General features: G+C 41.0%; 1 protein-coding gene across 4 annotated transcripts in view; it reads left to right on the top strand.

Moving 5' to 3' along the window:
• The window catches only part of FRMD3 (FERM domain containing 3), a 296450-nt gene that overhangs the window by 201281 nt on the left and 69225 nt on the right, over positions 1–25944 (top strand). For all 4 annotated transcript variants that reach the window (XR_004249840.2, XM_032164377.2, XM_058445800.1 and 1 more), the window contains exons 5-6: positions 98–195; positions 7710–7833. Coding sequence is in view for 3 of the 4 variants with exons in the window: in XM_032164377.2 (XP_032020268.1) it covers positions 98–195; positions 7710–7833 (222 nt within the window). In the remaining variant the exon portion in view is untranslated. The remainder of the gene's footprint in view (positions 1–97; positions 196–7709; positions 7834–25944) is intronic.

Below are 25944 nucleotides of genomic sequence, written 5' to 3'. Positions count from 1 at the left end.
AAAGCTCTGGTCACCATGGGAGCTAAGCATGAACAATCCTACTTCTTCCAGACTTCAGCCAAAAGTTAGGGTGACCATTTCTCCTTTTGTATTGCAGGTACCTTTTGTACCTTCAGATTAAAAGGGACATTTTTCATGGCCGCCTGCTGTGCTCCTTTTCCGATGCTGCCTACCTGGGTGCCTGTATTGTTCAAGGTAAGTCTGGCCACAGCTCACCCACGCCACCATTGCACTGTGGAGCTCCGGCTGTTTCAAGCCTCCCTTCTCTCCCACCCGTGGCCATCCTGCCTGTGTCTGTGGCTGGAGACCATGTAGGGCTGGGTACATAGCAACAGAACCCCAACTCACCTTCCCTTCCAAGCCAGTGGGGTCCCGGTGGAAGGCTGGGCTGAGATGTTCACAGGAGCCTCTGCAAAAACAGAGTCCCTCAAGATCCCAGGAGTCAGAGTCAGAAGCTCTCTTTCAAACGGGCTGGAATGTGGAATGGGTGGGTTTATAAGAAGCTCTGAAGGGATGTGGGTATTGTATGTTCTCAGTTCCAAACGCTAGGTGAGAGGCCTAATGGACATATTGAAGGGGGAATCTGCATCTAGGAAGACAGGTGTTAAACAAAGGGGTCATCCCTGGAAGCATTTTTGTGTACATCTATCTATCCATCTATCTGTCTATCTATCTATCTATCTATCTATCTATCTATCTATCTATCTATCTATCTATCTATCATCTATCCATCCATCCATCCTATCTATTCATGTGTGTATGTGTATATATACGTACACGTCTATCATGTCTAATTCCTTAGCTCTTCTAGCCATGGGCGTGGTGAGGAGAGCACAAGTCTCATAAACTGTCACACCACCATTTGAATCTTTCTTCCCATTTCCTGGATGATTCACCATGGATAAGTTACCTAAGCTCTTCAGGGTTCAGTTTCTTCATCTATTAAATGGGGTAGTCATCCTCCCTTCCTGGCCATGTGATTTCAGAGACCACTCTGCACCAGGCCAGGGGTAGCGCAGGCCCATTAGAAGTGACTACTGTTCTTTTTCCAGTTGAACAAACCCTAGGGGAAATAGCTAATGTGTTGATGTGGGTTGGGTTCTGAATGTTTCCACCTAGTAAGGAAAGTGGTTTGAGGGAAGGAGGCCTCCAGGGCCTGAGGCACCATATGGCCATGGATGGGCCCAACACCCAAGTAAAAATGGCTCAGGTGTTCTGTTCCCCTGGGCCAGTTGAGAGGCAGCTGGAGGGACTCAGATGATCCAGCTGTTGGTAGCATGAACATTAATGACATGTTTGTGAGACAGAAGGTAGGGCGGGGGAAAGAGAGAGAGAGAGAGATGACTATGTCAATCTTCCAATGGATCTGGAATAACACAGAAGCTTCTGATGGACCATTAGCTGGTCATCAGTGATGATCATCTGCCTACCACAACACTGAGCTTGTCACTGATTGAGAAACCCCTCATTCTCCTGGGGATTCCCCTGTGGCCCACCGCCCTCTCTGTGGGATGCTCTGTGCTGTGAAATAGTTCCTTTGATCCTCTTCTCAGTTGTGTTTGGTCTCTCTGAGAATTCCGAAGTGGGTGTGTGTGTTGTTCTTTGCCCCCTTCCCTGGGAACAGCTTCATCCTGGATAGCAGATTTTGGTAGAGGTGTTAAAACTCTTGGGTATTCTCCCATTTAAAGCACTACAGTTGATACTGTGATGGGAAACAGCCCTTTCACCGGCACTGAGGTAGAGAATGTGTTTCTGAAAGCTGCCTCTCTTACCTTGGAGTGAAAGGACTGTAAATCCCATAGTTCCCTTCCTCCATGGTGAAGGCTGCACATCTTGAGTTAGGGTGCACTGTCTTAGGTAAGAGACAAGGGAATCGATACTAATCCAAGCAACAGACCAGCATATGAGGATTTCAGAATGCATTTAGGCATTAGTGAATTACCATCAATTCTCCAAGGACACGCTCAATATGGATCTATAATGGAAAGCTCGCCATCCTGTTTTCTGTTTGAAATAAAGCCACGGAGCCTCCATCCAGACAATCAGGGCCCTGTTTTATCCCTCATTGCTATTATTACTGACCACACACACACAGACACTGTGGAGAAAGTAGAGTGGGAAATGGACTGGCAGACCTCAAAAAGACCTTTTGGCTCTCAAATGCAGTGCTGTCTGTGGTCATTTATAGCAAATTCAGCAAAAGTGGTTCATAAAGGTCTGATTCTTGGATGAGTACTTCAGCAGCTCTGCAGGTCATTGACAAATACAGATATAGATGGGCATTTCAGAACTGCTTATTCTTACAGAGTAATAGGGAAGATGGAGTAAGTGATTAGCAATCAGGAGGTACTGTCGCCCCTCATCGTCTTGTTTGCTAATGCTCTTTCAAGGAGTATGTTTTAAGTGTCAGTATATTCTGAGTTTATAAAAAATAGTCAATCAAGTTGGATGTGGTGGTGCACACCTGTAATTCCAGCTACTTGGGAGGCTGAGGCAGGAGGATTTCTTGAGGCCAGGAGTTTGAGACTAGCCTGGGCAACATAGACAAGACCTTGTCTCCACAAGGAATACAAAACCAGTCAATCACCTGGAGTTTTGCCGCCTGTACATACTGAATCCAACAAGCATATTCAAGACATGCAATGCATTTTCTTTCATAATACAAATTGCAAAACAAACACAGAATCCTTGGGATCTATTGATATTCTTTCTTGGTAAAAATATCTTTCCTGTTCTTTTTACAAAACAGCACCACAGAGGAATTCAACTTATCTCCTCTGCCTGGTATGTTCAACCCCTGTAGAAATCTTGACTCCTGCTGGATATTCAGAACTCAGTCCCGAAGTCACTTCCTTTGATAAGTCTACCTGGACCACTCGAGCTAAAGCAGCTGCCTCCTGCACGTCATTCTTTCTCAGAGCCCTGTTGTGTTTTCTTGCAAACACTTAGATCTTGAGTTGTTTTTGGGCTTATTGTGCATTTCCTCCTATATAGAATCTAATTCCATGGGAGTAGGATCTGGGTGCTTTTTCACAGCAGTCTTCCTGTGTCTGGCACACAGCAGGTTCTCCGCTAAATATGTTGAATGAATTGGGGCACTTGCCTGAAATGAATCGGGGCACTTGCCTGAACTCCAGGTGATTGACAGGTTTTGTATATTTTTGTAGGCAGGATCTCACTATGTTACCCATGGTGGTCCCAAACTCTGACCTCAAGCAATCCTCCTACCTCAGCCTCCCAAGTTACTGGGATTACAGGTGTGCACCACCACACCTGGCTTGATTGACTGTTTTTAATAAACTCAGAATATACCAAAGCTTCAAACATGCCCTGATTAACCGTGGTTAATTGAATCAGGCACAACCATTTAACGTTTAGTTAAATTTAACATTTCATTAAATGACTGTGCCTGATTCATTTAACATTTAGTTAAATGATTGTGCCTGATTCATTTAACTATGGGAAAGATTGGTTGGCCGCCTGCTGGGATGGTATCACTACCTCATTCATTCATTTGTTCACGTGTTCTCCAAATACTTCCTGAGCAGTTGCTAGGGGGCCACATGGCAATACAAAGTTCCTGTGGGAAGATGGCTAAGGAAACACAGGCCGTTGTGACCCTGCGTTGATGGTTAGATGGAGGAACACACAGGCCCGGTCCCTGCTATGAGTGTCCCAGGAGGGCTTCTGACTTAGCAAGGGTGGGTCAGGGAAAGCTCCTGAGGGAGTTGGCCCTGGAGCTAAAGGTCCTGCATCTCAAATTTTTTTGGAATGAGTCCTTTCCAAACCAGGGGAAAGCCTGTTGCTTTTTAGACTTACTGTTTCTGACCTTACTCACCCATTCACTTCAAATTCATTGGATTTTTCTCTTAGAATTGAATCCTTTTAGAAAAGTGCTAGAGCTGGTTTCAAACAGCAGGGCCTCCAGTTGTATGTCATTTGTCACAACTTCAACTTCCAAGTCATGAGCAGGAGGGAGAACCATAGCTGCTTACCCAACTCCTCTTAGTATGAATAGCTAGAAATCTTTATTCATTTAAAAAAACCTGCCTTCTGCTTAAGGAGAGGTCAGAGTTAAAGACAAGCTTTAGGGAATCAGAGAGCAGGGCCTGTGATGGGGACAGTGTTAATCTTGTCAGCAATCCGGTGCAGTCTTCATAGCATTTCTTCTCTAACTTTTCTAACATTTGCAGTGTTTAGCATTGCAAGTCTATAATATCTCACAAGATTTCCTGGAAAGAAAAGTGCACCCTGACAAACGACGCCCTCCCTCACCAACCACTCTGCAAGCTGACATTTGCATTGAAAATGACCCAGTTTCATATTGGTGGTCCATTGTCCCATCACCTATGGAAAATGGAAGCACTGGGATCATCCATCTCCTAAATATTAATGCCTGTAGCTAGCTCACAGGGGCACAAGCGTGTATGTGTGTGCAGGTGGACATGTTACGTGTATTTCTTTTGGAACATAGGTTGAGTTAATCATCAGTTTATGGCCCACCTCTCATCACTGGTCCCTTTAGGCCCATGGATTTGATTGATTGATTTCTCTTTTTCCATTATTCACCATTTCCACTCCTAAGGGCAATGCTTGGTTCATATACATATCTTTGTCTTTGTATCCATCCTTATAAAATGATTAATACTGTTTTTTGTGTCTATACTTCTAAATTTCATAAATTAAATGATGCTATAGAACTCATTGTATTCCCTCCTTCTTACGCTCAGAACACTGCTTTTGGGATCTGTCCATATTGCATACGTACATCTATTTTGTTGATTTTAACTGTGACAGAGTGTCCCAAAGGGTGCGTCTTCCATGTTTTACTTATCTCTCTGTCCCACTAACAATAAACACCCAAGTTGCCTCCAGCTTCTGACTATTATGATTAATGCTGTCATAAAAAAACCTTGAACATATCCTTTTTTTGCACCTAGAGTTTTTCTAGGAAAAATGTCCAGAAATGGGATTGCTAGGTGATAATATTTGACTAAATACTCCCACCTTGCTCTCTGGAGGAGCAACATGCATCTAGAACCCTTCAGCAGTGCACAAGTATTTTTGTTTTCTTGTGTCTCTGCTAGCTTCCTAGTTTTATTGCCAATGTTATAGGTATAAAGTAACATTTTGTTTTGGTTTGCATATCTCTAATTATTCATGAGTTTGAGCATCTCTCCCTACACTGGCCATTAGGGTTTCCCCTTCTTTGAACTGTCTGTTCGTTATCCTTTGAACTGTCTGTTCGTTATCCTTTGACTATTTCTCTATTAGTCTTCCTGTCCATTAAAAAAATGATATGTAGGGATTTCTTCTTTATTCTAGATATTAGCCCTTATCAGCTTTAGATTGTGAAAATATGTTCTTTCAAGTTGTCATCTCTCTATTACTTTGACTCTGATGTCCTCTATTAAACAGAAATAAATTTTAATTTTGGTATGATCAAATTAATCAATTTCCCCTTTGTGGCTGATAGTATTTTGGGTCTTATTTTAGAGGTCTTCCCTCGCTGTGGTATATGTTCTAGGTTGTTTTAAGAATGCTGTAATTTGAATTTTGTCCAGAAGCTTTAAAGAGCTTTGCTTTCCTCCTGGTTATATACTTTTCCAGTCATTGGATGATGTGACAATGAAGGGACAGTGGATACAAATTACAGAGTTGGATGTAATTTTTCAGATGCACTCAAGGCATACTAATTTTTTTTCTACTTCAAAGTCATATTGGTGATCAGGTTCTTCTAATACAATTTTCCCACTATCTTTAGTCTACTCTCCTGGGCCATATCTTTTGTTTCTTCCAGAGACACTTGCTTCTTCTGGCTCATTTTCCTTAGCATGCTTGTGGAACCAATAGAAAGTATTCTTGATGACAAACATCACCTTTGCCCTTCTGTGCTGTGGTTCACACACGTATCTCTGCTTGGCCTTCTGGGTACTCAGAGATGTGTAGGCATTTCTCTTTTTACCCTTGAAGATCCTCTGGAGGTGCCCTTTGTTAGTGTCAGCTGAAGAATCATGAAGTATATAAATTTGGAAAGAAGAGCTTTATTTCTCACAAAGGGTTGCTGCTTGCAGGGTGGCCATTCTGACAGGTGTGGAAACGTAGATTCTGGCCAGAAGCTGGAAACAAGCACTTCAAGGGTGGGAAGAATAAGACAAAGATTTATGCTGAATGGGGTGGCCAAGTATACATATTCAACAGATTATAGTAGGAGCTATGAATATTCACAAAAGGAAGGCACAGGCATGCATAGTAGGCTAGCACATAAGCAACATGCATCCCATGTTCACTTTTGGGTGGAGACTTAACATTTAAATGTATTATCATTAGGGCCTATACAACAAAAGGTGAAGCAGAGGACACAGAGGCCCTCTGTGCACAGCCTCCATAGACTGGCCAGAACCACTTTGTGGTCAGTGGTCTCTTACCAGGAAGGAATGCTGGTCAGTTACTGTGTCAAAACCACAAAAGGGAGGGGCAGCATCGGCGATTGTTTGATATCAGTGGTGCAGTTTTTCAAAAGGGCTGGTTTCTGTTTAACCCTTGGTGTGGGAAACCTAATAGCAATTAGTGAGGGGGGGTATAATGAGGTCTGACCTCATCATGTCTGGGAACTCAGTTTTTAAGAGTTCTCTGGGGCCTCTTGGCCAAGTGGAGGCAATGTTCAGTCTGTTGGGGGGCTTAGGATTTTATTTCTCATTAGAATCCAGCAACAACTTTAATCTAGTATGCTCTTCTGTTTTAGATGTATACTCCTTAATTTCAAGAGCAATCAATTTGTTTTTAAGTGCAATCCCGCTGGGTTTCTTCTAGTGATTTTTCAATGAATAAGCCACACCTGCATAAGCCTCAGTGCAGGCAGCTCCAGTCAGGGAATTCCTGGACCCAGAGAATATTAGCTGTGAATGGAACCCCGAGGAATGTCCACTGGCTTCCATCTAAAGGTGGTACCACCTCCTATCCTGGGGAGCATTTGGAAATATTGGGGTGGGGGCATTAAATTTTTTAAAAATGTAAAACATTTTAAATCAACAAACATTGTATATATTTATGGTATACAACCTGATGTTTTGAAATATGTATGCATTGTGGAATGGCTAAACCGAGCTTTACATATGTATTACTTCTTATACTTATCATTTGTTTTTGTGGTGAGAACAATTAAAAGCTACCCTCTCAGGGGTTTTTAAGTATACAATACGTTGTTTCTAACTATAATCTCCATGTTGTACAATGCTCTCTTGAATGTATTCCTTCTATCTAATTGAAATCCTGTATTCTTTGACTAACTTCTGGGAGAGAGCAGTTTTGATGGTCACAGTGCCTGGGTATGCTGCTAGCATCTAGTACCTGAAGTTTAGAGCTACTAAATGTCCTACAGTTCCTTAGAAAATCTGAAATAATAAAATTGTTCAGCCCTCAAAATGCCAATGGTGTCCCTACTGAAAAACAGTAATTTAAATCCTTTATTATACTGATAAAGAAGGCGAGACCCAGAGAAGATTCTCAAGATCCCAAGCTCACACAGCTCAATCTGAACTGGAATATGAGCCTCTAGACACTCAGGCTTTCTCTGGGTACAGATACATATTTTTGGGTGAGCTTATTCCAGCCTCTTCTTTTGGATGGCAGGAGGCATTCCGTATGCACCACGCTCATGTTATTGTTTTTAATCTTTCTCTGTCTCTTTATTTTTTCACTCATCACAGCTGAGCTTGGTGATTACGATCCTGAGGAGCATCCTGAGAATTACATCAGTGAGTTTGAGATTTTCCCCAAGCAGTCACAGAAGCTGGAAAGAAAAATAGTGGAAATTCATAAAAATGAACTCAGGTAATTACTGCGTAGACATTTGTGAAAATGATAAAGGTGAGAAAATATTCTTACTGCAGGGAATGTGGAAATCACATCATGAAGGAGGAATATTTGTGATGTATGGGTAGGCTGTTTTGGGTGGCAGCGCAATTTTTCTGGGCACTGTCAAGGACACCCTGGTGTCCTCCGTCAATAACAATCTCAACATTGTGGAGTCCCATGAGTGGCTGTTTATGATCCATCAGTAGTTATTAGATCCATATATTTTCTTCCACATATGGATTTTTAAACACCCTGAGCTTCTGAAAGTAGAATCTAAGGTAAATAAGTAAACCTTTCTGATTTGAATTTTGTGTTGTCTTTTTCCTACCGGTGGCCATAGCTGGAAGCATTGACTCCAAGTAGAGTAGAATCCATTGGGAAGACTCCCTTTGCTGAGCTACTCTCAAGCTGACAGATTTAGTGTCTGATCCTCTTTTTCTCACCTGCGATGCTTCAATGATAGCTGCATAGTAGCAGTGGTAGAAGCAAAATTGCATACAGCATTCACCATGTTCCCAACACTGTTCTAAGCACTTTGCATGTATTAACTTGTTTAATCTTCACAACAACCTAGAAGATAGGTTATTGTTATTCCCATATTACAGATGAGGGAACCGAGGCACAGAGAGGTTAAACAACTTACCCAAGGTCGCGCAGCTAGTAAGTATCAGAGCTGGGATTTGAATTCTGGCGGTCTTGGTCTAGAGTCTGTGCCTTTATGCACTGTGTGATGCTTACACTCTACGTGGGCTGCTGGGAATAAAATGAAGTGTGTGTAGGGATCATTGCCAACTTGGAATTCAGGTAATTCAAGTAGTCTAGTCTGTAACTAGAATTTAGATACTGTGCAAACTACAGAAAAAAAAATCATTTTGGTAATAGCAAGCATGGGCAGTGTTATGACAAGTGTTGATGAAAAACTGCAAGAACTGAGATGCTTCCATGTTCTAGGCCTCTGGTAAGTATAAAGAAAATTGCATCACTGGATTATGCATTCTGGAACAGACAACTGTCCCGGTGTGAGGAAATTGTTCTAGCGCCCTCCTTTATGCAGGCGCGCCCCCTACTGGTGAGTCTGGGAAGAGTATACGTGAGGGCATTCAAGGTGGCAGCTAATTTCAGCTGGGAAAATATGACGCTTAGTCTTAGAGATAAAGATGATTAGACATCAAAACATTGTACCACTTTCAGAAAGCAACATGCCATCTATGTGGGTAATTTTAGAGTATTGTCTCCTAATGAAAAGACTTGTTGAAGATACATGAAATTCTCAGTACTCTTTTGCTATTTTGGAGACAAATGTACTAGAGGTAGAAATAAAGTTCCGATATTTTTGTGGAGGGGTTTGTGGCGGAGCAGTGTTCTGGGGAGCACAGGGTGAGAATCCCTGGATGAAGGAGTTGCAGCCACTGTTTGAATTGATAGGAGATGGGAATGGGAAGGTTTTCTATGCCCTGAATTTGCAGGGCCTCTAATGCTCAGAACATACGATAATAATATACACTTATTGAGCATTTACTTACTAGATGCCAAAACATTCTGCTAAGACCTTTAAGTGCATTATCCCACTCAGTTCTCCCAAACTCTATTAGATGGGCGCTATTGTTCTTTCTAGTGTGGGATGAGGAAAGTACAAGCTGAAGCGGTTAAAGGACTTGTGCTGAGTAAATAGTGGAGTCAGGACTTGAACCTTGGGTTACCTGGCTTAAGGTATGCCCATGCTCTTCTCCCTTTGTTGAGCGTTTAAAGGGAATCAGGTAGTCGGGTAGGTGTTTCACGGTGATCACCATGTCAGCGGTGCCTGAGGGTGGAGAACCAGGGCAGGAGGGCCAGTTAGTAATTTCTGGTATTCAGACAAGAAACGCGAAGGACCTGAAAAAGAATAGGAGTAAAGGAAATTGAAAGAAGAGAGTCACGAGAGGCGTTGCAGCCAGACTTGGTGATCCACAATTTCATGAGAAAATGAGTGAATCACAGAAGATTCCAAGTTGTTTTATTAACATTCAGAAAGCTGTAGCTTGGACCCTGGGCCAGCACCTGGGCTTGTGGAGATTCCTGAAAGTGGTCATCATGCACTCAGGGAAGACAGGGGATCATCAGTCAGTCGCACTTTATAAATCTTGGAAGTAAGTTCTGTGGTTTGATCAAAGCTGCCATTCTATGGCACATGTGGTCCTGCACATTTGAAACATCCATTAAGCCTTTGTGAAGAGGTCGGAGTTGTATGCCTGAAGGATGAACCTGTCAGGAATCATATCACCTTGCAAGGACAGCTTCAGGGGGTATTTCTCTGTATATTTTTGCTCATTCTAAGTAGTTCTGTATTTCATTCAGCATCAGTGCAGCAGAGAGATACTTTTGGTTTGGAGGGTAAGACAAGAAGAGCAGAAGAGGCTGACAGTGCAGAGGGAGAGGAGCTTTCTTGCGTCTGATGGGAAAGCTGCTACAGGGACTGCAGGTGCTCTGGGGGTGCCACCACCCCTTCATACACAGGTCAAGAAAGTGTTGTCTGTCTTGTGTAAGGAATTGGGCCTTAGTTGAATTACTCTGCAAACCTGACCATGCCAGGAAGAAGTCATGGATGGAGGAGACCTGTGCTTGGCTGCACCAAGCCATGGCCACCCTGCTCTCCAGAGTCACCACAACACCCATGACCCTCCCACTTAGCTAGGAATGGTGTGCGGCCATTGAACTGCTGTTCTGAAGACTTCCTGAGAGGATTCCAGTTGACTTTTATTGGGGTTTGAGGGACCCAATAAATAACCTCCTTCTTCCTTCCTGCTTTCTGAATCAGCTGAGAAATAAAACACAACGGGTGCTCAAATATTAGCAGAAATGATGATTTACAGGGAGATCAACATGTTTACCTCAGGTGGGGGTGGTTTCACAACCTTCTCCCAGCCTTTTTATTGATTAGGATTATTCTGCTCCTGTGATCTCAGAGAGAGGAACAAAAGCTGCCATTCTTGGCAGAAAATTAATGAGAGAGAAAAAAGAAATTTCCTCTCTGGGAGGCTACAGACTGCTTGAAGTTGGGACCAAGATGGCCTGATAGATAGGCATGAATAACAGAGTTCTTTGGGGGATGGTGGGGAGAGAGAGAGAGAGAGACTGACTCTTCCTTGGAGTTTTAAGAAGACCAAGATTTTATGAAGAATTTTCATGAACTAAATTAGATTGATGACTGAAGGTAAAAGTTCATGCTTGGATCAATGTTTCTTCTTCTGAGTCCTTCACTGTACTGGAGGAGGTAGGATAGGGAGAAGCCGCAGTCTTGCAAATATAGTAGCATATTATAGTTATTGATCATCTCTATAACAGTCAAGATCAGTTAGATTTTGCTGAGGAAACAAACACCCAATGCTCAGTGGCTTAGAGCAAGAAAGGCTTCTTCTTTACTCTGCTCTGTGCCCACCAGAAGCCAGCTGGGGGGCTCTGCACACCATTGTCACTCAGGGAAGTCAGAAGCTTGGATTTGCCAGATGTTGAGCCACAAGGAAAAGAGCTCTGGAAGGTCATGCTTCATTTCGGAAGTGATTCATATCACTTCTACTTATAACTCTCTGATCAGGACCCATCCCAAGATCTTACCCAGGATCCAGGAAATGCAATTCTATGGTGTTCAGAAGGTAATAGGAGCTGGAAACAGTGGGCACCCAGCCCTTAATGGCCCTCACAACCTCATTGACTAATAGACTTGTTTTTCTTTTTTAAATAGACTTTATTTTTTAAAAGAGATGTTTAGGTTTACAGTAAAATTGAAAGGAAGGCACAGAGATTTCCTCTATACCCCTGTCCCACACATGCATAGCCTCCCTCGTTATCAATATCCCTCCTAGAGTGGTACATGTATTACAACTGATGAGCCTACATTGATACATTATAATCACTCATAGTTGATAGTTTACATTAGAGTTCACTCTTGGTGTACACTCTATGGGTTTGATGAATGTATAGTATCATTCCATTGCAACACCAATACCATTATAGTATCATAGAGAGTAGTTTCCCTGTCCTAAAAATCATCCCTCCTTCTCCCCTAACCCCTGGCAACCACTGATCTTTTTACTGTCTCTATAGCTTTTGCCTTACCCGGAATGTCATAGTTGGAATCATACAATGTGTGACATCATACAATGTAGCCTTTTCAGATTGGCTTCTTTCACTCAGTAATGTGCATTTAAGTTTCCTCCATGTCTTTTCTTGGTTTGAGAGCTCATTTCCTTTTGGCATAAAATAATATTCCATTGTCTGTATGTATCATAGTTTATCCATTTACCTGCTGAAAGACATCGTGGTTGCTTCCAATTTTGAGCAATTATGAATAAGGCTGCTATAAATAACTGTGTGTAGGTTTTTGTGTAGACATAAGCTTTCAGCTCATTTGGGTAAATACCAAACACCATGATTGCTCTATCATATGGTAAGAGTATGTTTAGTTTTATAAGAAACCACCACCACACTGTTTTCCAAAGTGGCTGTAGCATTTTGCATTCCCACCAGCAGTGAATGAGAGTTCTTGTTGCTCCACATCCTTGCCAACATTTGGTGTTGTTAGTGTTCTGGATTTTGGTCATTCTAATAGATGTGTAGCTAATAGAGTTTCATTTAGAAAGATTTTTATACAGGCATCTTTGGGCCTTTTAATATCATGTGAACTAGATGATATGGAGATGTGTCACTTACATAACCCACTGAGCTGAATGATTCTTCTAGGTAAGGGCCATTTAAATATTTTTGGCTTTCTGGGTCATATGGTCTCTAGTGCAGCGACTCAGCTCTGTTTTGGTAAAGCAAAAGCAGATATAGACAATTCATAAATGAGTGGGCCATGATTCAATAAAACTTTATTGACAACACAGGTGGCAGGCCACATTTGGCCTATGGGTCCTAGCTTGCTGACTCCTGTTCTAAACACATGGCAGACCAGGTATGGAATCAATTTCTACTTCACTCTCCTGCCTCTGTAGATAATTTTAAGTTATCAGGAGCCATATTTGTTTGTAAAACTATGTATGAAAAATAGTCTCTTGTAATTTTCAGACTTTAAGCTTGGTGTGCAGAGATGAGGTCCTACCTGGGACTGATTTAGAAATAGGTTATTCCTCCCTCTACAGCCCTCTGGTGACTGGAGGAAGCCATTGCTACAACCCCTTAGGACTTGATGGTCCTCTGTTTTTTTTTTGTTTGTTTTTTTTTTTGAGATGAAGTTTTGCTCACTGCAACCTCCGCCTCCTGGGTTCAAGCAATTCTCCTGCCTCAGCCTCCGGAGTAGCTGGGACTACAGGCATGCGCCACCATGCTGGGCTAATTTTGTATTTTTAGTAGACACAGGGTTTCTCCATGTTGGTCAGGCTGGTCTCAAACTCCCAACCTCAGGTGATCCGCCGCCTCTGCCTCCCAAAGTGCTGGGATTACAGGTGTGAGCCACCATGCCTGGCCAGTCCTCTGTTCTTTTTGTCCCTCTTGGTTTCTGTTTTCCACAGCTTTAATCAAAGCCACCTGGGGTAAGAGGAAATATCCATTCTGTTAGTCCTGAGGGTGCTCGGAGGGGGTTTAAGATCAAGAATTAAGATTGCTTTTACCATAAAGAACCCTGATAGACTTTGCTGGAGGTATTTCCTAGAGTTTCTACTCAGCTAGTTTTTTCTTCCTCTCATCACCAGTTCATCAGGTTTGTCATTAGAGACAGAGACATTTGCATTAACTTCAGTCATAGGTCATCAGCTTTTAAATATTCAAAAGGCTCAATTGGCAGTAAAGCAGTTTTGATGAAGTATCTTCTTTGCCCTTAAAGAGCAGGGAAATCATCCAGCTAGCCGCACTAAATGATCCAGGGCAGTGAGGTTTGTGCTGGAAGCAAGAATGACACAGTGTGTTTTTTAAACAGAGTAATTATCTCTATTTCTTAAAGGTTATATTCTCTGTAAATCATGCACCATGGCTATAGTTTAAAAAAATGGAGTTATCATTTTAAAAACATCTAGCTTTCTAGAAACAAATACCCTGACGTGAAAAATATCCTCTACCTTTGCTTCTGATGACTAGATCACAAGACCCCTCTTAAGAAATGTTTTTGTCAGTTTTGAGAAGTGTGTTTATTGTGTAAAAAGAAGACAAGAAATAAATGTCTGGTTATTTTACAACCCCAATCTTTCTTAAGATGTGTTTTCTCTTTGTCATCGATCTCTCTCCCTGTATCATTTCCATTCCCAAGTCCCTTCCAAACTCATGGAATCTCTCTCCCTGGTAGATTATCAAATCAATTTGCATTTTTTGTTGCTATTTGGTATAGCACCTTTCTTAGGAAGGGGGAAGATGGGATGATTTGGGATCAAATGCGTTCACTGTAAAAATGAAGTCCTTGCATTTTGTGGCCTAGAATAAAGGACATTTCTAGGGAGGGATGGGCTGGGGCAAGTGGTATGCATGTCCAAGCCATTCATGTTTTTTATACAGATGAAATCTAGCTACCATGACCTTCAGGGGGAAAAAGCAATGTTACCAAAGTGCAATGTGGCCATGAAGAAGGAGAGAGGGTTGTATTATTGAAAGTAGGATATAATTCTCTGATTATATCTCACATGTGATTCTAACTTACGCTAGAGCTAAAGATTCTTTGAACTTTCAATGAGACTATAAGAGTGAATTTATCCAGAGGATATTTATCCATCCTTCTATCCATTTATATTTCATCCATACATCCAGGCACCTTTCCATCCATCCATTCATACCACTAATATTTATTGAAGAGCAGCCTTTTGTGAGGCACTGTGAGCCTTTTGTGAGTGTGGGATGGCCTAGCCCAGATTTTCAGCCATTTTGTCCCCAAGCTGAGGTCTCCTTCATCATCCACACTCCCCTATGACCTCATGGTTTGAAAGATTTTATCCACAAAATAATTCATGAAGCAACAATTAATTTGCCTCCTAATTTTTATTAGTCAAAGACAGTTTTGACTACCATTTAGCGCCTTCGACTATCAAGAGGTCACTAGCCAACAGCAAAGAAATTTGACAGCCAATTTCTATGCTTAAGGGATCCTTGGAGTCCAAAGCAGGAGTTATAAAATGACAGTTCTTGGACTACACTGTGACCCAGATGTATGTAGTTTGAGCCAAATAATAGCTCTAGAAAATGGAACCAGTTGCCATAAAGTTCTGGCTTCAGTTGCGACTGGGGTTTTGGTCACATGGCTCCCTAACTTCTGTGTGGCAACACTCAGCAGCAGTGCCTCTTTAAAAGAATCCTTTGTCTCTGAATTGCCACCATCCCTGCTCTGCCAGCTTACCTTCTCCTTCCATTGAGTTTGCAGCCACCATTTTTTTTTTTTTTTTACAGATAAAACAGAGTTCTGAGAAATTAACTTATCCAAGGCTACACAATTATGAAGCAATAGAACTTGACCTGAGATTTGAGTTTCCGTGCATTGTGCGCTAATATCTTTCTAAGTTGAGGCTCTCCTATAAGCCTTGTCCCTGCATGGCCCCAGGGTCTCCTTCATAGCGTGGCAGCTATCCAAATTTGCAGCATTTTATCTAATGCTCTGCATAAAGATGGCTCCTAAAGGATTTGCAAGAGATAATGTCCCTAAGTAAAAGATTGGAAATGACAGACTGGGAACTCTCATTTCCTTTCCATTTAGGATGTAGAAAGGCATGAGATATTGATCTCTCCTAACACCAAAATAACACCAACAAGCTGGCTAAATTACAAAATCATATTTTTTGAACCCATCTGAGAGCTGAAGATGCAAATAGACCTAAATGTATTAAAATCCAGAATGTCCTTCTTAGGAAAATGGAGATGCATAGCTGCTTTCACTTCTGGTGGAGTGACAGGAAGAGAAGGATTACACCCTAGGTCAGGGCTAAGGGCAACTAGGCAAACTTTTAACCAGCACGAGAGCTGAGTGAAATCCCCCAGAGGCACTCCAGACCTTCAGCCTGGGTGGGGAAGCCCTTGCTGATGGCAGGAGGCAGGATGACAGGGAGGAGAAGGGTCTTCTAAAGTCAGAGAGCCAGGGATGACACTGAAGAGCAAAGGAATCTCTCTCCAACCCACATTCCACAGGAATGCTATAAAGCATAGAGAGCTCCCTGCAGTCACTGAGTGCTGAAAAGTCCCAAGCCCTGCTGAAGGGCAAGTCTTGAGAGCACTCCCAGATATTTGAAGCCAGTGGTGTGGAAAATCTTTTATTCCAACAAAGCTAAATCTAAGTAAAGTTGCAACCAAGTTGCAGCAAAATGTAATCTAAGCCAAATTGAGAATTCTGTTTTTCAGAAGTAGAAGACCATTATATTGGTCTTCTATACCATTACATTGGTCTTCTGCCCATAAATTTAATTCTAGAGCTCCTAGGCTCAGATGGGTCAGAGGCAACCAGAACCATCCCCTTCCCTGCCAACTGTGTTCCAAGCAGTCCAGCTCATTGCTGGCAAGATCCACGTCTTATTCCGCAATTAATGTCCACTAATAATTGACATTTATTCCTGGGATGCTATCTGGTTTTGTACTGTATGTAATGGTATGCTAAAGGAGGATCAATAAAAGGGAGATTGTTCCTTTTTGTCTAAAAGTATTCAAAACTGGCAGAAGGGAGACATACAGCTAAATACACAATTACTTGACCTCATCTAATCTATTAGAAAAGCCTATCTTTGGAGAATTGTTAGCTCTTTGAAAAGAATTCAACTAATCACTGGTCTTTACCTTTAAATGTCTCATTAGAGACACTATTAATCTGAGTGGAACATTTCCTGGTGCAATATTTGACGGACAGAAAATCATTATTTTCCATTACCAGAATTTTTGCCAGAAACAGATGCCCAGTGGGAGATTCAAGGAAAAAACCCCAACCTTTCTATTTAATTGATCTTAGTGTCTTCCTGAAAAAATGGATCATTAAATGGTTTCTTCCTTGGTGAGTCTGGGCCTCAGGAGTCTCCAGTCCTATCAGGGTCCCTGCCTTTTCTCCTTTGGTTTTGATCTTTTTGCCTTCTCTGAGCATTTGCAGTTAGCTTTTCCCTGTGTATGACATTTTCAATTAAGTCTTTTAAATGCTTAGCCAGTGGAGATCTGAGGTTAAGCCCAAAGCAAATGATGCTTACTTGAGAATTATTTTAAAGATAGGCCTTTGCTTTTTGGTAAATATCTCGACGTCCTGCTTGACATTCCCCTCAGCACAGTATTTCTGACTTCGGCCATATGTAGGGCTAGCAAGGGAACACATGGTAGTCTGAGGGCAAGGACAGAACATACGGTGTGTTAAGCACTAGTCTAACAGATTCACATCTGTTATCTGCTTAATCTTTGCATCAAATCTTGGAGGTAGGTACTCTTTTTACAGAAACACCTTCATTTTTTAGAATCAAATAGACATGGCTTCCTGTGGTTTCATGTTCCTGTGTTCTGGACCCAGATCAGGGTTTAGAAAACCATTTTTTATACCAGACCAACTAGCAAATATTTTAGGCTTTGTAGAACATACAGTCTTCATTGCAACTACTACTATTGCAGCATGACAGCATGTATAGACAATATGCAGATAAGTGGGTGTGACGATGTTCCAATAAAACTTTATTTATGGACACTGAAATTTGAATGTCATGTAATTGTCATGAGTCATGAAATATTATTCTTTTGATTTATTTAAACTATGTAAGAATGTAAAACCCATTCTTAGTTTGAGGGCTGTACAAAATCAGGCGGCAGGCCGTCCAGATTTGGCCTGCAGGTTTTAGTTTCAGATTAAAATGGAGATATCACTATTCTCTAATTGGATCTGAGTATCAGTTACCTGGAATGAATTGCCTTATCATTGATAAATGGCAATGTTTAGAATTTGAAAAATTTGCAATCTAAATGAATTTTTTAGGTGGGTTGCAGTGGCTCACCCCTGTAATCTTTGCACTTTGGGAGGCTGAGGTGGGAGGATCACTTGAGCCCAGGAGTTTGAGACCAGCCTGGGCAACATGGTGAAATCCCGTCTCTACAAAAAATACAAAAATTAGCCAGATGTAGTGGCATGCTCCTGTAGTCCTAGCTGTGGGAGGCTGAGGTGGGAGGATCACTTGAGTCTGGGAGGTTGAGGCTGCAGTGAGCTGAGATAGCATCACTGCACTCCAGCCTGGGCGATGGAGTGAGACCCTGTCTCAAATAAACGAATTAAATTAAAAAAAAATTTAAAAATAGATTTATCAAGTATAAGTGCCATTTTGTTACATAGATATATTGCATAGTGGTGAAGTGTGGTCTTTTAGTGTAACCATCACTGGAATAGTGTACATTGTACCCATGAAGTAATTTCTCATCCCTCACCCCCTCCCACTCTGTCACCCTCTGAGTCTCCAATGTCTATTATTCCACACTCTATGTCCATGTGACACATTATTTAGCTTCCACTTATCAATGAGAAGATGTAGTATTTGACTTTGTTTCGGTGTTATTAATGGCCTCCAGTTCCATCTGCCTTGCTTTTTTAAAACATAAAAGGTGGATAGCAATCATGTCATTTTGAAATGCTGTGCCATGGCACGCAGGAGAGCAGGCAGATGGCTCTTGATCATAAGATATTGGTGATGATGTTGGTACCAGCCCTAACAAGCACTTTAGAACCAGGTCAGCTTGCATTTGCATCCTGCGTTTGCCCATACATGACTAGTGAGGGCAAATGCAAATTGACCTTGAGCAATAATCTTGAGCAAGTTATTTTTCTCTTTGAATGTCAGAACTCTCATCCACAAAAGGGAAGATAAAGATTCCAAGTTTCTGAATAAGGGAAAAAATATGTATATGTTTGGCAATATAAAAAATGTTATGTTGCTTGGAATTGTGGAGTTTAGTACAAGATAGCTCTGCATATGTATCTATTATCCTCTTGATCAATAAATACCCTTTAGTTTGGGGGTCCTCGTGGACTGCATAATATTTCATCCAATGATTTCTTTATTAAAAAGGCAGAAATTGTGTGTCTTTCCATCATTACAAAATGTATAATATGTAGAAGAGCATTTTCAGATTATATACAATATGTGTGGGATTTAAAGAATAATTGAAAAAACATCCATGATCCCCTAACATTGCTTGTGAATGAGAACATCACTAGCTGTTCTGAAGTCTCCTATGTGCCCCTCCCAGACCACCTCCCTCTATCCTCCGATAGGTACACTATTCTGAATTTTGGGTTGCTTATTCTCTTGTTTTGCTTTTATAAATTTACTTTATACATATGTATTAGTCAATGATGTATTGCTTCAGTTTTGCCTATTTTCACTTTCATATAAATGGACTCATACTGTATTCTCGTGTCTCATTTCTTCCCTATCAATATTATATTTATGAGATTCTTCCACAGTGATACATATAGCCATAGGTCTTTATTTTCACTTCTGTGTAATTAATTTTCTATCATATGAACTTCCCATGTTTTCTGTATTCATTCTCCTGTTGATGAACATTTGGGTTGCTTCCAGGTTTTTGCTATTGCAGACAGAGCTACTATGGCTTCTTAAATAATTCACCTGAGGTACATGTACAGGACTAGTGTAAGTATAAGCCTAAATGTGGAATTTGCCAGAGTTTGCACTTTAACTTTTCTAGGAAATGGCAGTTTGGTTGCTCTACCTTATGTTCACACCAACAATAGGTGAGAGTTCCCAGGGTTTCCAGTGGCTTTTAACACATTAGTTTTGCTTTGCTCATTTTTGAAAGCCATAGAAATAGAATCATACAGTGTATATCCATTTATATCTGGTATTTTAGTCTGTTTTTTCTTGCTATAACTGAATACCAGAGGCTAGGTAATTTATAAAGAAAAGAAATTTATTTTTTACACTTCTGGAGGCTTGGAAGTTTAAGGTCTGGGGACTGCATCCAAGTTAGAAAAAAGGAAGTCAAATTATCCCTGTTTGCTGATGGTATGGTTTCTATCTAGAAAACCCTAAAATCGCTACCAAAAGATTCTTAGATTTGATAAATGAATTCAGTAAAGTTTCGGAATACAAAATATATATGCAGAAATCGGTAGTATTATTATACACTGTATTAGTCAATTTTCACACTGCTGATAAAGACATATCCAAGACTGGGAAATTTACAAAAGAAAGAAGTTTATTGGACTTACAGTTCTACATGGCTTGGGAGGCCTCACAATTATGGTGGAAGGCAAGGAGGAGCAAGTCACATCTTACATGGATGGCAGCAGGCAAAGAGAGAGCTTGTGTAGAGAAACTCTCATTTTTAAAACCATTGGATCTCATGTGACCCATTCACTATCACCAGAACAGCAAGGGAAAGACCAACCCCATGATTCAATCATCTCCCACTGGTTGCTCCCACAACACATGGTCACCTGAGGTCAGGCGTTCAAGACTAGCATGGCCAACGTGGTGAAACCCCATCTCTACTAAAAGTACAAAAATTAGCTGGACCTGGTGGCACACACCTGTAATCCCAGCTACTCAGGAGGCTGAGGCAGGAGAATCCCTTGAACCTGGGAGACGGAGGTTGCAGTGAGCCAAGATCGTGCCACTGCACTTCAGCCTGGGTGACAGAGCAAGACTCCATCGAAATAAATAAATAAATAATCCTGGGAAAATTGATAGCTGCATGCAGAAGAGTGAAACTGGACCCATACATCTCACCATAAACAAAAATTAACTCAAGATGGATTAAAGACCTAAACATAAGACCTTGAACTATAAAAATCCTAGAAGAAAACCTAGGAAAAACTCTTCTGGACATTCACCAAAGAATTTGTTACCAAATTCCTCAAATTAAAATGCAACAAAACAAAAATAGGCAAATGGGACTTAATTAAACTAAAATGCAACAAAACAAAAATAGGCAAATGGGACATAATTAAACTAAAAAGCTTCTGCACAGCAAAAGAAATAATTAACAGAGTAAACAGACAACCTACAGAATGGGAAAAAATACTTGCAAACTATGGGTCTGACAAAGGGCTAATATCTGGAATTTACATGGAACTCAAACAACTCAACAAGAAAAAAACAACCCCCCTAAAAAATGAGCAAAGAACATTAAAGGCCATTTTTCAAAAGAAGACATCCAAGTGGCCAAGAAACGTGAAAAAAATGCTCAACATCACTAAACATCAGAGAAATGCAAATTAAAACCACAATGAGAGACCATCTTACACCAGTCAGAAAGACTATTATTAAAAAGTCAAAAAACGACAGATGTTGTCAAGGATGCAGAGAAAAGAAAACACTTATAACCTGTTGGTAGGAATGTAAATTAAAACCACTTTTTAGGGGAACAGTGTGGAGATTTCTTAAAGAACTAAAAATAGAACTACTATTTGATCCAGCAATCTCGCTATTTTCCCTTCGTGTATATATATCTACCCAAAGGAAAAGAAATCATCATATCAAAGAGATACTGGCACTCATGTGTTTATTACAGCACTATTCACAATGGCAAATATATGGCATCAGCTAAGTGTCCATCAGTGGAGAACTGGACAAGGAAAATGTGATATACACACACACACACACACACACATTATATATAATATATATAGCATGGAATACTATTGAGCCATAAAAAGAATGAGATCATGTCTTTTGCAGTAACATGGATAGAACCAGAGGCTATTATCCTTAGTGAAATAACTCAGAAATAGAAAAGGCAAATACTGCATGTTCTCGCTTATAAGTTGGAACTAAACAATGAATACACATGGGCATATAGAGGAGAGTAATAGACATTGGAAACTACAAGTTATGGGATGGTGGGAGGAGGTGAGGGTTACAATGTTCACTATTTGGGTGACGGTTGCACTAACAGCCTAGACTTTAACACTATGGAATACATGCACATAGGAAATCTGCACTTGTACCTCCTAAATATATAGAAAATAGACATTAAAAATTAAGTAAAATAATTTACATTTTCTTGATCATAAGAAGCTAAGCACATTTTCGTGTAGTTATTGGCTAGTTAGATGTCCTATTTGGTAAGTGCCTATTAAGTCTTTTGCTTATTGTGCAGAGGTTGGGGGTGTGGTTACTGGTTTTGAAACATATTTTGTTGCTCTTTATTGATTTACAGGAGTTTAAAAAATATTCCAGATAGGTGTCCTTTTTTGGTTGTACGTGTTGCTGACAGCTTTTCCCATACCGTAGCTTGCCTTTTTCCACCCTGGCTGGTATCTCCTGATGAACAGATGTCCTTGAGTTTAAGGGTGTGTCCTCAGGGGCTGTGTAGCACTGGTACCCTGCTGCCATCTGGGGTTGGCTGTGATTGGAAATTAGATGCTCATCAGATTTAGGAAGGACAAGGAAGTGGTCAGAAAGAGACCACCTAGGCAAGGAAAAATTATTCACTTTTCAAAGTGAACATCCAAATGATAACCTTTCACAATTATCTTGTTGCTATATGGAAGAGGGTATGCTTTGAAAACAAACTTGAGTTTTATGAATAAATGACATGTAGCTTTTAAAAAGGTGGTGACAGTTCAATGAATAATGAGAATGGCTAGCTCTGTAGATCAGAGGAGTACTTATTAGTGGGTGGTAGAATGAGGGCCTTTCAAGTAAACTGGGAGGATCACCCCGAGCAAAGCTGATTGCCCAACGCTATGGGAGGCACAGGGCTGCTTTGGCTCTGGTCCTGGTTCACTTTGGTCTTGGTCTGGGTTGTTAGGGTGAAGTTTTGCATTGAGGGCCAGAAGAGTGGGTTGCTGCTTAGTGACATGCTGGGTATTTTGACTGCTTTGTCCCTAGTTGGGAAGGTGAGATGAGTATACAGATGAGTGTGTGTGTGTGTGTATGCATGAGAGACGGCTCAATAATATGTGAATTCAATAAGTTTGTTTTCTGTATCTTGTTTTTTTAAGGCAGGATCTTTCTTGCTCTGCCACCCAGGCTGAAGGACAGTGGCACGATCATAGTGCACCACCATATCTGGCTAATTTTTTTTAGAAGAGACCTTGCTACGTTGCCAGGCTTGTTTTGAACTTCTGGGCTCAAGTGATCCTCCCACCTTAGCCTCCCAAAGTGTTGGGTTAACAGGCATGAGCCACTGCACCAAGCCTGACTTCAATAATTTTCTGTATGGTTTATTTGTTGGTGGAGAGTAAGATATTACTTCAAGAACTTAAGAGAGAGATGGAGAAAGAAATACCATATGGATAAAGAAAACCTTCCAGAAATCTCTTTTCCCATCCCTGTCAATACAGTTGTTAATTTTCCTGAGTCCATTGTTACTTTATCAAAAGGAAAAAAATTATAATGACTATGTCTTGAAAAGAAAAGAATCAAAGAAATGGCCCAAGATAGTAGTTGCTGGATCGAAAGGGCCCACAAGTACTGATTGGGATGAATACGTAAAGATATTCTCTATATACATATATCACAGTGAAATTTCAGAACACTAAAGTGAATAAGGAAATCTTGGAAAGCTTTAGACTTTATTTTTCTAAAGCACAAATTTTACTTAATCCCTCAGGAGTATTCTGTAGATGGCTTTAAAAATGATCTTTTCTATTAAAAGAAAAAGGTGGCCGGGTGAAGTGGCTCATGCCTGCAATCCCAGCGCTCTGGGAGGCTGAGGCAGGTGGATTGCTTGAGATCAGGACTTCAAGACCAGCCTGGCTAACGTGGTGAAACCCCGTCTCTACTAAAAACAAAAATTAGCTGGGTGTGGTGGCGGGCGCCAGTAATCCCAGCAACTCCGGAGGTTGAGGCAAGAGAATCATTTGAACCTGGGAGGCAGAGGTTGCAGTGAGCTGAGATCGCACCACTGCACTCCAACCTGGGCAATAGAGTGAGACTCTGTCTCAAAAAAAAAAAAAAAAAATAGAGAGAGAAGAAAGAATAAGGTGGCATATATGTCAATCTTCCCTTCCTTCACTGAGTCCTTATGGATAACAGGAAAAGTATTAGAAAAGGAATAGAAGAAAATTTCATCTTTGGATCAGAAATCCTGCAATATCTCTGGAAGATAGGAAACAGAAGGGATCCAGACCAAACACAGACTTAGAATAGCAGTGGTTCTGGGTTTCTGGGTGCTTCCAGGAATACACACAACAGCCATCACAGTGAGTGGGCAGCTACATTTGAAGCAAGTGGACAACTTTAACCCCTCCCTCTGGTTGCTTTGTGCTGAGTCATGGGCAGCAGCAGGCTTGAGCTGAAGGTACCCTGTGTGTGTGCCTAGAACTAGAACCTTCGGCCCCCAGTCAAGTTACTTTTACATGTTGTATTAGTCGTTCTTGCATTGCTATAAGGAACTACACGAGACTGGGTAATTAAGAGGTTTAATTGGCTCACAGTACCACAGGCTGAACAGGAAGCATGGCTGGAGAGTCCTCAGGAAACTTACAAACATGGTGGAAGGTAAAGAGGAAGGAGGCACATCTTATGTGGCTGGAGCCTGAGGAAGAGAGAGCAGGGGGAGGTGCTACACACTTGTAAACAACCAGATCTTGTGAGGACTCACTATCCTGAGAACAGCAAGGGAGAAATCTGCCCCCATGATCCAATCACCTCCCGCCAGGCCCCTCCTCCAACATTGGGGATTACAATTCGACATGTGATTTGGGTGGGGACACAAATCCAAATCATATTATATGCTCTTCCACACAGCACATCCCACTCTTCCCTCAACCTCTGGAGGCTGATACATCAAATATAAAAATGAGAGTCCAACAGGAATCACCAAACACTTAAGGAAACATCAGCTCCGCAAATTACAGACTCTGAGTCAGCATACAAAATGACCTTCACCAAGAAAGCAGCATTAATGCAGCCAACAAGATTGGACCTTAACAGAAATGAAGTGGTACCCTCAGAGGGATAAGAGGAATTCATGATCTTGAGCTGAGAACAGGCTGCTATTTGAAGATCCACATAGATATTACATTGGAAATGAAATATTTCATTGATATTTTTAAAAAAACATATCAATGAGAGAAGCAGCAGAATGTGCACAGCTGAAGAATAAATTAGCAGGCTGGACATTTGAATTAAGAAATAATTCAGAGCATAGTACCAAAAGACAGAGATATAAAGAATGAAACAAAGATTAAAAGACCTAGGACCTAGGAGTTTTAAGACCCATTTATTAGGGCCTCTCAAAGGAGATAAGAGAGAGAGTGGTGGAGGAAGTGGGGAAGGGAAGAAAAGAATCAAGAAATAGTCAAAGAAAGATATGCATTGTTGGATTAAAAGGATCTACACTGTGCGGATCATGATGAATAAATAAAGATGCTCCCTAGACATACCACAGTGACTTCAGACATATCAGTATAACTCCAGTGCACTAAAGGTAAAGAGATTGTGAAGGGCTCTAGGAATAAAGTAGATGGGATACTGTTTTGATTTAGAGGCATGATGACTCTGCTATCTTGAGGGGGTGGGGGGACAATCCGTCTTTGGGAAGGAAGTTAAGTGGAGATAGATTTAATATTGCAATATAATTTTACATTTTGAAAATAAAATGAATTCCTGTTGTTTTCTTTAGCAAACTCTGCTTGGTTGCTAGAATTACATAATTATCCTTGGGGAATGATTGAGATTCTCCAAAATACATGTAGGATATTAATATTAGTCAAAGTGGGGTCTTTGAAATGTTGCATAATCTTTCTTTAGATGTTAGCCCTGAAATGGCTTCGCGGTCACCTATATTTGCAGCCCTTTTCTCCCTGAGGCCAAGACCTTGTTTACTACCTTGCAGGACAGTGCTAGGACTAGTGGTTGAGATTTCCTTTTGAAGTCCAGGGCTCTCTGTGGGATGGTTGACAATTCTTTTGGCCCTGATGGCTCTGTTTAGGCTTGTTGATGGGGTAACAGGATTGTGCATTTTTTTTCCCTGAGCAAGAAGGCATGCCATTTACCCTGGATAATGTTTTTAAATTAGCAGAAAGAACAGATGATTAGTTTTATTTCGTATTAAGATTGAATTTGCAAGGGCCTGCTTATTGGTAACTTGATAACCTTGATTAACTGTACGGATCACTGGAGCGCTCAGAGTGGGTGTGGGTTTGTTATGGAACAATTAACTAGAGAACACAAGCTGGGGTTCCTTAGCAAAGGACTCCTTGTGGTGAGAAATAATGAT

The sequence above is a fragment of the Hylobates moloch genome, unplaced genomic scaffold, assembly GCF_009828535.3.
Source record: "Hylobates moloch isolate HMO894 unplaced genomic scaffold, HMol_V3 SCAFFOLD_10, whole genome shotgun sequence".
NCBI classification, from domain to species: Eukaryota; Metazoa; Chordata; class Mammalia; order Primates; family Hylobatidae; genus Hylobates; species Hylobates moloch.
The sequence above is the reverse complement of the archived record's forward strand: the minus strand, read 5'-3'. Positions and strand labels throughout refer to the sequence as shown.